At 38.6% G+C, this 18,120-nt stretch overlaps 1 protein-coding gene across 1 annotated transcript; it reads right to left on the bottom strand.

The window, feature by feature from the left end:
* Positions 1 to 1,693: 1,693 nt before the first annotated feature.
* Positions 1,694 to 17,739, bottom strand: LOC124595911 (transcription elongation factor S-II). The gene is made up of 6 exons (XM_047134822.1): positions 17,564 to 17,739; positions 15,722 to 15,899; positions 15,436 to 15,645; positions 15,152 to 15,360; positions 4,278 to 4,424; positions 1,694 to 2,901 (listed from the first exon to the last, which is right to left on the bottom strand). Exons 1-6 carry the CDS (start codon positions 17,630 to 17,632, stop codon positions 2,821 to 2,823), a joined length of 894 nt encoding a protein of 297 aa, XP_046990778.1. The 5' UTR covers positions 17,633 to 17,739; the 3' UTR covers positions 1,694 to 2,820.
* Between the last annotated feature and the right edge of the window lie 381 nt (positions 17,740 to 18,120).

The following is an 18,120-nucleotide window of genomic DNA, read 5'->3' as shown; positions in this document are numbered from 1 at the left end:
GTCTGCCACTTGAGTTTATTAAACATCTCCATAACGCTATCACGGTTACCAAATAACCCTGTGACGAAACGCGCCGCTCTTCTTTGGATCTTCTCTATCTCCTCCGTCAGACCGATCTGGTACGGATCCCACACTGATGAGCAATACTCAAGTATAGGTCGAACGAGTGTTTTGTAAGCCACCTCCTTTGTTGATGGACTACATTTTCTAAGCACTCTCCCAATGAATCTCAACCTGGTACCCGCCTTACCAACAATTAATTTTATATTATCATTCCACTTCAAATCGTTCCGTACGCATACTCCCAGATATTTTACAGAAGTAACTGCTACCAGTGTTTGTTCCGCTATCATATAATCATACAATAAAGGATCCTTCTTTCTATGTATTCGCAATACATTACATTTGTCTATGTTAAGGGTCAGTTGCCACTCCCTGCACCAAGTGCCTATCCGCTGCAGATCTTCCTGCATTTCGCTACAATTTTCTAATGCTGCAACTTCTCTGTATACTACAGCATCATCCGCGAAAAGCCGCATGGAACTTCCGACACTATCTACTAAATCATTTATATATATTGTGAAAAGCAATGGTCCCATAACACTCCCCTGTGGCACGCCAGAGGTTACTTTAACGTCTGTAGACGTCTCTCCATTGATAACAACATGCTGTGTTCTGTTTGCTAAAAACTCTTCAATCCAGCCACACAGCTGGTCTGATATTCCGTAGGCTCTTACTTTGTTTATCAGGCGACAGTGCGGAACTGTATCGAACACCTTCCAGAAAGTGTTTAATCCACATTTGAATCAACTCACAGACGTCTATAAAGACTGTATGGGTATTTTCAGCAAGATGGAGCAACAGTATACACTGTCTTGACAACCTTGTCACGAGTGCATGAGGTGTCCAGTGAGGAAAGGACAATCAGCGGAGACAGTGCAATCTTCTGGTCATCTCAATCGCTTGACATCTGTTCCTGCAATTTTTACCTGTGGGGCTAATTTAATGGTCAACAGTACTCAGATAATCCACGCACACTCAAAGAGCTACAGCAGAACACTGAAATGCTATCCTGCTATCACTCAAGCAGAGCTGTTATGCCTGTCTCTCACGTGGGAAATCAAGCACTGCTGTCAATGGTGGCGATTTCCAGCATCTTCTAGACATTCATTAACACAGATCAGTCTCACATCAGTCTTACTTAAAATATTTCCCAGACCAGATTTTGCTTAGTGCAGTGTCTTGCAATTACAGCTGATGTAATACACTGAAATTACAGTTTGACATTTTATACTTATAATTAAGATAGTATTTCTTGGAGCAAGCAAAAAGGCAGCAAAACATTGTCTTTTCTTATTAGGTCAAAGCAAAATACAAAGTAAAGAATTTATTTTATGTTACAGTTCTACTGAGTTACTGTACAAAAACAAATTCAAATAAGTATTTGAAGCACAGACCTTGAAGTTTATATTTAACTAACACATTAGCACTGATGTCACAGAACTTGGCATTAAATTGTATAGAAATTGATACTGTGATACGGAGTTCAATGAGCTGATAGCAAACAAAAGTGCACAAGGTACTGAAAACTCAGTTAACCCACTCCATGTAATATTATTTGTAATAGCTAACACAACTACATGTCATTCTCAATATTATACAGTGTGTCTGATACATTGCTCACAAGTTCATCTTGGGATTAAAACAATGTATGTAAAAATTTTTATTAAAACATAATTGTCATCAATGAGTACACAAAAAAGCAACATTTGTATTTACATCAAAACCATGATTTCTGATCAAAATGTATCCAAGACCACAAACTGGTGCACGCCTACTGTAGCACCAAGACCTCCAAGGATCTCAAATTTCAACAGATTTATCTTAATTTATTGTTACTACAATAAATGTAATGACTTTATAACATTAATATTCACTCAAAACACACACAAAAGATTATAGACAAAGCTCTACCTGGTATAGAAATACCAGCTACAGAAATGAGAACAACTGTTTGAAAGGAAAAGTAGAAGCATAAATTCCCAGAATTTTACTTTTACTTTTCAAGAAGAATAATGCTGAATGGGGAGGGAGGGAGGGAGGGAGCGAGCGAGTGAGGAAGGGTGGGAGAGAGGGAGGAGGGTGGAGGAATGAAATGGAAGATTATTAAGTTGCCACCAAACGTCAAAAACAAAACAAAAAATCGGAAAAGCAAATAATAAATGTGAAAGTGTACAGTAAACCTGTCTTACTGCATGTCATCAGTATTCATTAACCCTACAGTGTCTTGGTCTACAAGAATCACATTCTTCATTACATTTAAACGAGTGCAGAATTGTTTATGAAGCTACCCAATCTCATCACTGCATTACTTATACGGCGACTTATGAAAACAAAAAGCAACCTGATGCTGCAAACATGTATCATATTTGGAATTCTTTTTTATACAATTACAAGTTTATAGAATTCTTCCGATAGCTTACACACCACTGTGAAACATTTATGCAACTGATGTACGACCTGATGACAAGTGAATATCAATCACTGGTGGAATATTTGTTTATAATTTATATTGATTCTGGACAGTTTTGATCAGTATCATGAATGTGTCATGTGAATCTAGCACCACACAACCCCAAATGAAGTTAAATTTGTACAATCATCTTACACTGTTTAAGTCTTATCATGTAAGCAATAAAATGGAGACATTAACATACTGAAGGATAATGAACACACATTTTAGCTTCAAGTTATAGGTCTCTAACATTCGTGGGCAATTAACATGCGAACATTTCAAGTAGTTTTACTGTGAGAGATCTTTTAACAAAATTTCCACCTGTTTCCACATTCATTACACATCACAAATGTTGTCATAGGTTCATCAGCACTCCTTGTCTGAACCTGAAAAATACAGAATAAGAAACCTGTTAGATCTATGTATTATATGGTCTAAACAATTTTATCTTTATTAAGCTGGCAACTGGGCAACACACGTCTGCAAACATCCACAAACCAGTGCCTAAAAAAAAAAAATCTCAGCTGCTGTAACCTTATACAGTGAGTGCGCATAATTAAACAGTGCACACCTCCATGGGTGGCCTACAGAGGCTGCCTCACATTGGCACAGATGGCGCAGGCAGCACTACGCTGGGCTGTGTGCGAAACAACCATATATAAGCTAGTGCAGTGGGTCCTGATAAGCAAAAGTTTAGCTTTTCCACCACATTTCTATATCATATGGACTGCTAAGATTACAATTGTAATATGGTTATGTATTATCATCAACCTGATATACACTATGTGACCAAAGGTATCCGGACACCCCAAAAACATTTGTTTTTCATATTAGGTGCATTGCCCTGCCACCTACTGCCAGATAATCCATATCAGCAACCTCAATAATCATTTGACATCATGAAAGAGCAGAATGGGATGCTCCGCGGAACTCACAGACTTCGAACTTGGTTAGGTGATTGGGTGCCACTTGTGTCATACGTTTGTATGCGAGATTTCCACACTCCTAAACAACCCTAGGTCCACTGTTTCCGATGCAATAGTGAAGTGAATGCCCAGTGAACATCATCTGCCAATGTGTGTAGTGCCAACAGTAAAATTCGGAGGCGGTGGTGTTATGGTGTGGTCGTGTTTTTCATGGAGGGGGTTTGCATCCCTTGTCGTTTTGCATGGCACTATCACAGCACAAGCCCACACCGATGTTTTAAGTACCTTCTTGCTTCCTGCTGTTGAAGAGCAATTAGGGGATGGCGATTGCATCTTTGAACACGATCGAGCGCTTGTTCATAATGCACGGCCTGTGGCAGAGTGGTTACACGACAATAACACCCCTGTAATGGACTGGCCTGCACAGAGTCCTGACCTGAATCCTATAGAACACATACGGGATGATTTGGAACGCTGACTTCATGGCAGGTCTCACTAACCGACATCGATACCTCTCCTCAGTGCAGCACTCCGTGTAGAATGGGCAGCCATTCCCCAAGAAATCTTCCAGCACATGACTGTATGTATGCCTGCGAGAGAGGAAGCTGTCATCAAGGTTAAAGGTGGGCCAACATCATATTGAATTCCAACATTACCAATGGAGGGTGCCACGAACTTTTAACTCATTTTCAGCCAGGTGTCCAGATACTTTTGATTACATAGTGTAGGTGCAGCTTAGCAAAGGAGAAAAATGGTTCAGATTCAAATTCTTACTACTTGTTCACTCTTATTAAACGTAAATTTTTAATAAAATAAATTGCACTAGAGTTGATTACCTGGTTATATGTACAATTCCTCTTCTTGCACTTGCCACATTTCAACAAGTCTGTCTTTGTTCCCTGGACAGTAGCCAGCTGGGCATCATTGATAGACTCCTTCAAGAACTTGTTCCTTAAGCTCTTCATCTCATCACTTGCCATTTCCTTCAAAAATTTAAGAACAGCTGTGCTTGAGGTGCACTAATTGGTTCAAGTTTTAAAGCTGGTACAAATGACTTTTGAAGTTGAAGCTGTAATTAACAGTTGCACCTCTGGTCCTGTTTTCATTAATACGATAGGCATTGTGCGTAACTACAAAAGGCAGTTGCCCGCAATGTGTTTCAAATTTAATTAGTTTCTCTCTCAAATGAATACAAATATAATTCACAATCTCATGTTAAAAAAAAAAAAAAAATAAATAAATAAAAAAAAAATTTGAGAGATCACACACATAAGTGCTTATTTAAATACAAATGGTTGGTATGTCAAACTTCTAGTGCCCATCACAAAAATATAACAATTTGGTCACTTACATGAAAATTCAGTGTCTCACAAAACACAAAAGAATACTAGAGGAAAATCATCATCATTCATTGTTACATAAAGGCCTCCTCTATACTTACCTAATTCATTACAATCTTCAGCTATATGCATTACTGTTGCCTCTGCATATTTTCTGATGTTATCTATTTCCCTACCATTACATATGTACCATTACTTGCGCTAAGTTATTTGATTCATTATATAAGTTTATCTAGAGGCAAGGAGTACAGTGCCATCTGCAAAATGTAGCTGCTTCATTCCCCTCATTACAGGTTCCGTTCAAGTTTGTTCCCTGATCCATTTGTTTACTTTGCTATCTCTCCTGGTAAATCTCAGTATTTATCTCTCCATTGCTTGCTGAACAACACCCAGTTTTTGAATGGTTTTCATATTAAAAGTCTTTGTTCAGTGGCATAACTGAAAACTGGTAAGATAAATTAACTGCCAACTTTCTATTCCAGATGGCTCAGAATCTTCATTGTAAAGAACCTGTTTAGTTTATTAAAAGCACTCCAGATTATTTTTACACATGTGTTCATTTCTTTTTACATTTGTCTAGTCACTATTGTCCACTGCCCTTAATACAAAACATCTTTAACAGTCTCTAAAGCTTTTATTTGTACAATGCCCTTCTCAATGTATTGGTTTTCAGGACACTCACTCACACTTGCGCTAAGTTATTAGATTCATTATATAAGTTTATCTAGAGGCAAGGAGTACAGTGCCATCTGCAAAATGTAGCTGCTTCAAATACATTCCCTGAACACATATTCCATCTTCTTCTTCCTAATTTATGGAACTGAAAATTTCTTCCAGGGATGCTGAGAGCTGTTTCGGTGATGCATAATTTCCTTGTGTGACTCCTCTTTTAACTCTTTAATTACTCACTATTCTGATGAGAGTCTTATGGAAGGTGTCTCATTGTTGTATACATTGTGTAATATACAGTTACTAACAAATACTGAATCAGGGTCTTGTTTCTTGAGGAATGTTAGTGTAGATTTACTTGAAACAGAGGCAAAAACGTTTCAAACTCTATGAATACGAGGCAAGTGATAATTCGTACTCACTGTTGTCTCTGTAATTTCATTCATGATATGCAAATGGCAGCTGTGCTATACCCACTTCTTCGGTCTGCTTTTTCCATAACCTGATTAAAGTTTTTTCTGTATGCTTGATGATAATTTTATCGAATATCTTTGATATTACAGAAAAGAGATTAATAAATGTATCTTTTATGCCTTTCCTGTCTACTTTTTTGTGAAGCAGAACAATGACATCAGTGTTAAATTGTGGGCAACTGTCTTGTTTTACAGTCGTTTTATAAATAATTTGGCAAGATTTTTTTCTCTTGTGTTACTTCTATTCTTAATAATTACTACTAAATACCAAAATCTTCAGGTTTCTTTTCTTTCTTCATACCCACTAATGGCTTTATATAGTTCATCTAAGATTACTTCTGGGGTGTAATTATTTACTTCAAGCTGTTTCAAATCTGCCCCATGGGGCAAGGGCACATGCAGCTCTTTCAAGAAGCAGGCGCAAGTGGTAGGCTGCTCAATTTCACGGTATTTGTGTCTTGTTTTGTTGCACACAGACATCTCAAATTGTTCAGCACATTTGACAGATGACAACACTTAATTCCAAAATACTCCTTGGTCATTCCAGCACATACCGTTACTTTGAGTGATCAGTTTATAAACAACTATACTTTGTAGAAAAGATAGCAGTAATGACAATCTCCAGAAGCAGCACTTTGCCATTCTCACTTTCCTGGGAAGGAAAATTCTTTTTTTGTTAAAAACTTGATTGTCTCAGTGCCTTGTGTGCCACAAAATATTTAAAACAAAAAAGAATTACAATATTGAGCATTGCTATGTCCTTTGCATGACACAGCATGATGAGCATCACTACATGTCTCTTTGCATGACACAGCGTGATAAGCTGGACAGCAATGTAAGCCAGCAACTCATTGCTGCACTGGAGGGCAAAGTACAGCAACAGAGAATACTGGGGTAGAGAAAATTTACACACAAAATTTCTGCATATTCTTCAAAAGCATACACTTGGATTATCAGATGAGTTCCATAAATTAATTTTAGATCACCAAAATGGAGGAACATTCAATTGGGATACCTATGTGTACATTACACGTGGTAAAAATTAACATTCTTGGCAAATAATTTTTTACATGTTCGAACGTTATGGGTTATGTCAAAGAAAACAATTTATTGAGAAACAGCCAACACAAATGCAAAAAAAATATTGTTCTTCTGAAACACAACTAGATCTTTATTCTCACAAAGTAACGAGTGCTATTGACGGCGGATGTTAAATTAATTCCAAACTTTTAGATTTACAGAAGACTTTAAACACTGTTCATCACAAGTGACTTCTAATCAAATTGCGTGCCTATGGAGCATCGTCTCAGTTGTGTGACTGGACTTGTGATTTCCTTTCAGAAGGTAACAGTTCATAGAAATCAATGGAAAGTCATCGAATAAAACAGAAGTAATATCTGGTATTCCCCAAGGAAGTGTTATAGGCCCTCTGCTGATCCTGATAAATTTAGGAGACAATCTGAGCAGCAGATTAGAGATGTTGCTGTCTTTTACCATGTTACCACAATCAAAACATATGGCAAAACAATTTAGACAACATATCTGTATTGTGCAAAAAGCAGCAATTGACTCCAGATAATGAAAAGTGTGAAGTCACCCACATGAATACTAAAAGGAATCCACAACATTTCAGTTGCAGGATAAAACACACTAATTAAAGGCTGTAAATTGGACTAAATACTTAGGGATTACAATTACAAATAACTTAAATTGGAACGATCACATAGATAATGTTGTGGGGAAGATACACCAAAGATTGCGATTAACTGACAGAAAATTTAGAAAATGCAAAAGGTCTACTAAAAAGACTGCTTACACTACATTTGTCCACATGACTGACATCAAAAAAGTTCAAAGAACGGCAGCTTTCTTTTTTTGTATTATCGTCAAACAGGCAGGAGTGTGTCATGAATATGGTATGCAAATTAGGGTGGCAATCATTAAAACAAAAGCATTTTTCATTGCACCATGACCTTCTCATGGATTTTCAATCAGCAACTTTGTCCTCAGTGTGTGAAAATATTTTGTTGGCATCTATTTACATAGGAAGGTATGATCATCATAATAAAACAAGAGAAATCAGAGCTCGCATGGAAAGATTTAGGATTTCACTTTCCCATGCATTGTTCGAGAGTGGAATGGTAGAGAAATAGGTTGACGGTGGTTCAATGAACCCTCTGCCCGGCACTCAATTGTGAATTGTACAATAGTCATGTAGATGTCAATGTACACGTATATCAATGAACTGTCTTTAATGAGTAGTCTGCAACTCCAAAAATAACAAATATTTTAGACATCCTTTCTACAAATAGGCCTTGTCTCAAGGCTGTATCTTCAGAGACAGAAATTAAAAATATAGTGACAAGTCGCCAGAGACAAAAAGTTTATCAAAATGCTACAAGAGCATTTATTTTTGGTACAAGACTGAACCCAACCGGTGACCCTGCCAGACGGTAGCGGTATGTGTTTGTCTCCACCCATTTATGCAAATGAAACTCTGCACTATCATATACTGTCTAAGAATATTTGTACCCTACAAGTAGTGATCTCAACGTGAGAATGTTAGCTTCGCTTGCACACAGCATGAGTACAGAAAAACCATGAGACACAAATGGTAGCAATCCACAAAGCATGAACGTCAACTGCCCGCCACCATCCCACCATCAAATGAAAATTTGGAGCAGTTGAGAGCACAGCTACTACAGTTACATCAGTTCCAACTATACAATCCATCATCAGCTATGAGCAAGTAACAATAATGTACCAGTAGTAAGAATTCCTCTGGGATTTAGAGCAAATGACTAGGAGGCGGTCATCGCCATATGCAAGAAGAATCACAGAGAGGCAGCACAGTGCCTGCAATGATCAAAGACCAAATCTTCACCACATACACTGATGACTGATGTTCACATTTTCACAACTCTGAAACAACTGTTATCTTGTTTAACTGAATCATCTAAATTTCATTGTTCAGTTCATGACCAACATTTGGAACACAACATGTCATTCTTAACGGTTCAAAATCTGCAGATGTAAAGGTAATTTCGGGAGTACCGCAGGGAAGCGTGATAGGACCTTTATTGTTTACAATATACATAAATGACTTAGTTGACAACATCGGTAGCTCCGTGAGGCTATTTGCAGATGACACGGTTGTCTACAAGAAAGTAGCAACATCAGAAGACTCGTACGTACTCCAGGAGGACCTGCAGAGGATTAATGCATGGTGCGACAGCTGGCAGCTTTCCCTAAACGTAGATAAATGTAATATAATGCGCATACATAGGGGCAGAAATCCATTCCAGTACGATTATGCCATAGGTGGTAAATCATTGGAAGCGGTAACGACCGTAAAATACTTAGGAGTTACTATCCGGAGCGATCTGAAGTGGAATGATCACATAAAACAAATAGTGGGAAAAGCAGGCGCCAGGTTGAGATTCATAGGAAGAATTCTAAGAAAATGTGACTCATCGACGAAAGAAGTAGCTTACAAAACGCTTGTTCGTCCGATTCTTGAGTATTGCTCATCAGTATGGGACCCTTACCAGGTTGGATTAATAGAAGAGATAGACATGATCCAGCGAAAAGCAGCGCGATTCGTCGTGGGGACATTTAGTCAGCGCGAGAGCGTTACGGAGATGCTGAACAAGCTCCAGTGGCGGACACTTCAAGAAAGGCGTTACGCAATACGGAGAGGTTTATTATCGCAATTACGAGAGAGCACATTCCGGGAAGAGATGGGCAACATATTACTACCGCCCACATATATCTCGCGTAATGATCACAACGAAAAGATCCGAGAAATTAGAGCAAATACGGAGACTTACAAGCAGTCGTTCTTCCCACGCACAATTCGTGAATGGAACAGGGAAGGGGGGATCAGATAGTGGTACAATAAGTACCCTCCGCCACACACCGTAAGGTGGCTCGCGGAGTATAGATGTAGATGTAGAGACAAAAATATGGCCGCTTATACACTGTCCAGAGTAGGTGCCTATTTCACCCACAGGTTTCAATGAAATGGGAACTGCACATGATAACATTGCAGAACTGAAGGATATGTTGCAAAAAATACTGGCCTTCCAGTTGTGGCATGTGCCACTGCTAGGTGATGGCATAGCAATTTACTGTGATGAATCCCCAGGCCAGCCATTACTGTATGTAACAGCATCATCACAGCATATTCGAGTCTCTGCATGGAGTACATCATCCTAACATTTGCGCTTCAAAGACACTAGTAACACAACACTTTATATGGCCTCGTGTGCAGAAAGGTTCCCACTCATGGACCCATAAATATGCCCAGGGCCACAAATGCATAGTGATAAACTATGTACAGGCACAGATCACAAACTTTGCGATCAATGCAACTTTGGCACTGATGGCTGCAGATCTCATCATCCACCTAACAGTTTCATCAGGTAGCCCTAAGTTTTACTACTGCAAGCACAGACTGCAGAGAACGTGTCACATGATTTTACAGCATTTCGGCTGTCTGGAAGAGGTGACATCTGATCACGGTCGCCAATGGGAGACAGGTGTGTTCCATACAATGGCACGGATGTGTTGCAGTAACCTAGAAAGAATGACACAATATCACACAGTTTTTAGTAGCATGGTAGAATGATTCATCATTTGCTTAAGGCTGCCATCACATGTTACACCACAGGGCCTTGGGTGAACATATTCCTGCTAGTACTGCTCCAACTGCACAGTGTGCTGCAGGACTACCAGCCATCTGTGGCAGAGCTTGTGTATGATGAGCCTCTGCAGTTGAAAGGTGATTCCTCGTGATGATGATGATGATTGGCTTGTGGGGTGGTCAACTTCGCAGTTATCAGCTCCCAACCTTTGCTCAGTAGAATTTCACCACTTTCAGGAATGATGATGAAATGATGAAGACAACTCAAACACCCAGTCATATCGAGGCACGTGAAAAGCCCTGACCCTGCTGGGAATTGAATCCAGGACCCTATGCTTGGGAAGCGATTTCTCGCTCGCCTGCAACACCTGTCCATTAAACATCAGGACTCGTGTCAAACTCCCGGAAGAGATGGAACAGTTGTGATCAACACGTCCCTCATGCATTAACAGACAGACACTTCTCTTTAGGCTCATAATGTAATACTTTGGAGCCAAATCACCAATGACCCTACCTAATTATGGAACAGGTCAATACAACAGACTCTCCAGCTAAAAAAGGAAAGGAAGTCATGTCCATCGAGCAATGTAAGCCAGCGTACTCGAGTGCCGAAGACGTCACTGAACTGTCAGCCACTACTGCACAGACTTGCACCCAACCATTAAACTCTGTCAACTCAGATGGCGGCCGCCATACACCCAGACACAAGTGCTACAGCGTTCCAGATGTCACGAGAAATAGTCACAACTGTGATGTTGTCATAAGGATGATGAGAGGGTTCTGCCTGGACCCACAGACATTTCAAAAACTGGCAACTGTCGTTTACTTCTCCCAACAGGGGCAGGGGTGTGGCTGTCTAAGTGCCACAGACTTCATGCTGGCTAAACAGCAGCTTTGGGACAAAGTACTGTGGCAGACTAACTGGGGTAACACGGCCAGTGTAAACCTCGTGACCATACCAGGTGGCATCTGCACACACTACTCTGTATCCAGTTATGCAAATAACTGCCTATGCTACTGCATATCGTTCAAGTGTATTTGTACCCCCACAAAAATAACGATACTACCATGTGCTGTGCATCATCCACACTGGTGGTTACAACTGCTGGCTGCCAACAACTGTTGGCAGATTTCCATACAGTTTTTCATTGTGGAAACTATTAAAAGCTTCTTGCATTGAAGGTAATGATAACTTTGAGCTTCTGCAAAACTTCACCTACCTTGGGGATTTGCATTCTTTTAAATTTGGCATTTTTTTTCATTGTTTTTGCAATAGTGCTATGACCTTTATTGTGTTCCACACATCTCTTAATTGTCATCAATACTATTTCTTTTAATTCGAACCACACTTGATCTATCCTTACATAGTCAGGCTGGAAGAAGTGGTGACTGTCTTGTACGACGGCATCAACCTAATTTTTATTTGCATTTTTTTTTTTTTTAAAAAGGTGTATTTTGTTTTTATTTTTGGTAGGTTTGGATGTTACAGTATTGATTCTCACTATAACAACTCTACAGTTACCATCCCTGTATTTGTCACGATAGTCTCTATTTGCTCTGGACTATTTGTTGCTAAGAAGTCCAATCCATAGGAGGAGTATCACAACACAGATGTCCCATTAATTGCTGGACTAATGAATATTGCAGGTGAACAAAGGGAAGATCCAACATTGCTGGAGACCACAGAGGCATTAGAGGTGTCAAAGAAGAATTCATATTAACAGTCAGCATTGACCGACTCCACAGTTGAATGGTTAGCGATGCTGCCTTTGGTGTGGAAGGTCATAGGTTCGGACTTTTGTGAGGCAGCAGGTCATGTACGAGGCCCACTCACAACTAATCAAATGAGGACCTGCTTGAATAAAGAAACAGCAGAACCAACAGGATACATCACCTGGCAATAGCGGCTACAGGGACTGGTGACATGGTAATCACATGTCTCAAAATCACAGATCACTTCTCTTACTGCCTTGTAGGTAGCGGTTGCCCAGTCGAAATAGGCCCAAGGTCTAACCCATGAGTGGTGTTCATGTAAGGATGGAATATTCTACAAATGGAATTATGACCCAATAGGATGGAAATGATAGCTCTTCATCACAGCTCATTTATGTCCAGTCATACTGAAGTCGTTCCATGACACTCCAACAACGGGTCATTGAGATTTGCAAAGACCATTGATAGAATCAGAAACTGGTACCAGTAGCCAGGTCTCTGCCAATCTGTCAGATAGTATGTACACCATCATCAGGGATTCTAAAAATGGGAACATACACCTCAATTTCTACCAAGAAACCCGATAATGTCTCCTGCAATTGTTAGATTTCACCAAACTGAAACCGACCTTTTGGTGTGATTTCTCAAGATGAGAAATGGAAATTCGCCAATAATATTGAACACAGACTACCTCACTCAATGCAATGTCATCAAATCTGTACTAAATGTCATAGTTCCATAAATCATCAGATTACTAAAGGAAGAAGTAATGTACCCACAACTGTGTGCAAGGTAATACCTGCATGAAAAATTTTTATGGGTACTTATAATTGCCATTCGCCTTCCAAAATATTAGAGATACACCATACCCCCAGGTCTAGCTCCCCCCCCCCCTCCCCCCCCGAAACTGTTGTATGGACCCCCTTGCCACACACTCCCAGTTTCACATAGTGGTACTCCACTCTGAAATTGTTGGTTGCTGTTTTGTAGTGATCAGGGAGCCACACAGTGTGTGGACTGTTTTTGTGTAGAGGTTATATAGTTGAATTCCTGTGGACAAGCAGGATACTGGTTTGAATTCTTAAGCCTGCACTTATTTAAGATTTGTGATATCTGGAATGTTCTCAGACTAACTTATTTACAGAATACTGTAATTTGCAACAACATTCTATGTGATAAATAGGGGCTCTGTCTGCTGATGTAGGCAGCTTAGCTCTGTGTGTACTTCAGTGTGTGTACAATAAACATGCTTTCAATGTGAAATGTTATTAGCTGCTGATGAACCTGTTCTCATAGGTAATAATTGATCCCCTAACTAAGGAAGCAAAGTTTTTCAAAGACTCAACTCAAGTCCTGGAAACTACGTTCAACTGAAACACAGCTCACCTTTTTCACACACTATACATAAGTGAAGATGTAGTTTCTGTTTCCCTAGATAATGGAAAGGGCATTGACACTGAACCATGATGACAAGTGATAACCAAGACATGGGCATATGGTATATCTTCTCACATATGTGCATTGTTTTAAGAATTTTTGATTAATACAACCCAGAATGAATCATATCGTCTCAACCAAAGGTAAAGCAGACTGTAAACTTCGGTTTACTGGTAGAATAGTGGGACGTACAATCATCTACAAAGGAGACTGCTTAAAAATCATTCGAGTGACTGGTTCTAGAATATGGCCCAAGTGTATGGGACTCATATAAAATAGGACTAAGACAGGATATTGAACGTATACAAAGAAGTGTAACACGAATGGTCACAGGTTTGTTTGATCTGTGGGAGAGTGTCAGAGATGCAGAACTGCAAAACTCTTGAAGAGCGGCATAAAGTATCCCGAGAAAGTCTGTAATACAGTATCAAGAACCTGCTATAAATGGTGATGCTAGGAATATACTACACCCCTACACAACACTCACATGCATTTCGTGAGAATAAGATTAGAATAATTACTGCACACATAGAGGCATTTCAAACAATCATTCTTCCCGTGCTACATACATGAATGGAAAGGAAAGAAACCCTCATAATTGTTACATTGAGACGTACCCTCTGCCATGCACCTCATGGTGGTTTGCAGAGTATAGATGTAGATATAGCATTTTACACTGAATGGTAAATACGTATTACAAAGAAAAGGTAACAACGAGATGTAAGGGCAGCTCTGAAGTTGTCACTATACATAAATGTACACAAAAAGTGTCAGAAGCATGCTCACAACACAAATTTCCCTTTACAAAAGTGTAGCACTTCAATGACCGTAAGGAAATGAAGAACAACTTGGGCAGTATTTCTACTGTGTAATAAGTACCAGTTCTACTCTAGTAATACACCTACCAGAAATGTGTCCTGTATACCTAATGGAATCATGTTGTCCATAGTTAAAATATATAGCACATTTAACAGTCATGTGCCCTACATATCAACAGACAATCAGTTTTCCACACAGCAAACCAGAAATATTCATGAAAAATAAGTTTGTTCATTCATATGCTATTAGAAAGAGAGATAATTTTGTCCTTCCTGTTCACTGATGAAAATTGTATGCTGATTCCCAATTTTTGGGCATGAAAAACTTCAACATACTAAAAGACATGTAGATTTTGAACAAAAACATGTCTACCAAAACAAAGCTACATGATAATTCTGACAGAGAAACATTACTACTTGGTGAAAGAACTCCAGAAGGATAAACTGACAATTTAAGTAGAATGTCTTCGATCATCAGCCATTATGTAATTTTTTGGCAAAAAGTGATTGACAACCACAAAAAATGTACATTTCACAAAGCTCTGCCTCAACGTAAAAACTTGTTTTTACAATGAAAGCTGTCTTTTACAAATAACACAGTCTCCAATTTCTTACCTCTGCTGTCATTACAGCTAATTTATTGGCAGATATGACCCCCACAAGGAAATTCATCCTGAGGCCAGGATTTTTTACATCTTTTAGATTTGCAACTCTGCTACGTATCCTGTTTTTATATCGCATATCAGTGTTGCGAAACTCGTGAAAGACTGCTTCTTCTAGTTCCTCGGCCAGTTCTTCTGGAGTTGCACATCCCTCAGGTATTTCTGGAATTATTTTGGAAGTCAAATCATAAATTTTATGCGAAAACAAATAAATCCAGTAAATCAATAAGTACTTACCACCATCCCCTCTAATTGCCACAGCGAGCAATTCCCGACACTTTAGACGAACTGCATCAGTTGTATTTGAAGACACAGGAGGGAATGTCGTTGGAACAGGCTTCTTCTCCTTTTCTTTTTCCTTGTTTTCAGTCTCCTTAGGTTTCTCATCTTTCTCTTTTGTTTTTTTGGAACTGTTTCCCGAATCTTTACTGTTTGGTGTACTGGATCCTGGAAACCAACAGATGCTGTACTGAACAAACCCCAAAACTTTCATAATTCAGGAGCACATATATTATTTCCATACCTGATAGAAACTTCTTCCAGTTTTTTATCAAAGTCTTTGAAAGACTTATCACTTCCTCATCTGTACTAGACTTTCGGAGGGCATTAACAGTCATACCAATCCTTGTCTTTGTCAAAACCTCCAAGTTCACTGGCAATTTCTGTAAGACTTTTAGTAAGTCTAAAGCTTGCTCCTGGCCCTGGAATTAAATTACACACTTGCAACTTGTTGCACTTTAGAAAATAAAATGTGTTGGTAGCATCTCACATTTCCCAAATGAATTCATTTTAAGACATGAGGAATATTATGCAGAAGTTAAAAAAAAAAAAAAAAAAGTGAGAAATGGGGAGGGGAGAGGAGGGGGGAGGAAGAGAGAGAACCACAGCAGTTTCCCATTACCTCATACAAGTTCTTCTCACTGCAGTAACACAACAGCTCAATCAACAAAATTATTTATACAATTTGCGACCATACAATATGTGTAAAATACACTCACTCTAATGTCATTTCTTGAGACAGCCAACAAATTTCCTTGTATCTATGTAATACCTACAGATTATGAAACCAACAGATTTCATTAACGAAATATTGGCATGAAGCTTGGAAACACAAAATAAAAATTTATCACAATTTCAAATTCATCATTTCTAAATCCCAGTACCCTGCACAATTCATGCTACGAAGCACATAAATTATGTTGTTTTGATGATATGATACTATTTCCCAAACTTACTTTTACTAAGAATATGTTGTAGACAGAACAACAGTTTTCTCTTACAATCTAATGGCACACATCAATTGCTGGTGCTTTTTATGCAATCATTTATTGATATCAATATGATTTACATTGTTTCACACTTAATAGTAGATACTACCGCACCTTGCATGGAGGACTTCATAATGGAAGAGCAGCTGTCGATGTTTCTATGTCTTTAACTGAGAATGAACAAAAACACAAATGGAAAACAACACACAAGGGGAAGAAGCATGCTCAATCAAGTGTACAGGCAGAATTAAAGGAAAATAACAAAATGAACACATTGCATCATAAGAAGGAAGGGATGAGGCTGATGAGACTAACAGCAATACTTAGTTTTATTTATTTATTGTGTAGGCCCCATCCTACAAACAGGCAGGTTCTTCAACACGAACTATCAAACGGTACAGTCCTTCATACAAATATGTACAATTGAGCCACGAATGGTGACTTGAGATCGTATATTAAGCTTATGCATTTATTAAGATTTGGATCAAATTTTAGTATCTTGAGTATTATTAATGACTGGGGTGGGCTATATACTTCTACACCAACTTTGTATTTTCGGTGACACATAAAACGCATAAACTCTTCTGGCAAAGGAATTCCTTTGGGAAAACTGCTATTGTTTGAACTTTATGTTTACATAACACATTTAATTCCAAATAAACTAAAAATCAAAATGTCTTGTTGGTCGACAACTTACTATTACGGCGCGGAACTGTTCGGTTTATTGAATGCAATGCAATTAAAAACGTATTTTTCTGAAATAAGATTGTCTACAACCTAATTCTTTTCTGCTATTTTCAAAACAATGAGCATCTTTAAAAAAATAAAGTAACACTGTTATGGAAAACCCCCCAATGTTATCAAACACAGAATTCGCGCCAAACAACTATACATATCATACAAGAAATCTATAAGGTCTTTAGATGTCACGATAATATCGAAAATTTTTTTCATATGGAGGGGATTAGAGCACTAATCCGAGTGAGGGAGGTTCGTAACAAAAACAGTGGCCCAACGCAAAATTGTGCGTGTGTATACATTAGCTATTTACGTTATTAATTACTGATAGGAATTTAACAGAAAAAGCAGGAACCCACAGTGCCATCTCCAGAAGTCATTTTATTAAGTGTCTTTTGAATTCTCAAAACTTCTTCTTCAACACTCATTTTTAGTCTTTATGCCTCCGCAAAACTGCTTCGCCAATACTTATATATTGCCACCCACACACATTCAGCTTCTTCCCCACTAACTGTCTCTCTGTAACCGCTTCAGTTCAGAGACATTACAAATCGGTAGGCAAGCAACGAAAGATATTTATACAATCCTTTGTTTTCGACATATTTCCATGCATATTTCAGCGATAACAACCTACATCCTGGGGACGATATGTATGTAAAATCCTACACTGAAGCCAAACTGAGGAACTACTACTTTATTGATTTTTAGTTAACTAGATATGGGTATGTATAACTTGAACAATTACTGCTGCGGTGATTTATTAACTTGAGAGATTAAAGTCAGTTATTTCACCGTTGCTCATATGGTACCTTGTATAAGCTATGTTCAATAACAAATACATCGTCACAGTTTCGGAAAATGCTCTATGTGTAATTCTTTTTGAACAGATACGATACAGTATTATAAATATTCTGCA

Source organism: Schistocerca americana, chromosome 2 (assembly GCF_021461395.2).
Source record: "Schistocerca americana isolate TAMUIC-IGC-003095 chromosome 2, iqSchAmer2.1, whole genome shotgun sequence".
NCBI lineage: Eukaryota > Metazoa > Arthropoda > Insecta > Orthoptera > Acrididae > Schistocerca > Schistocerca americana.
This window is presented reverse-complemented; position numbering and strand designations above follow the sequence as displayed.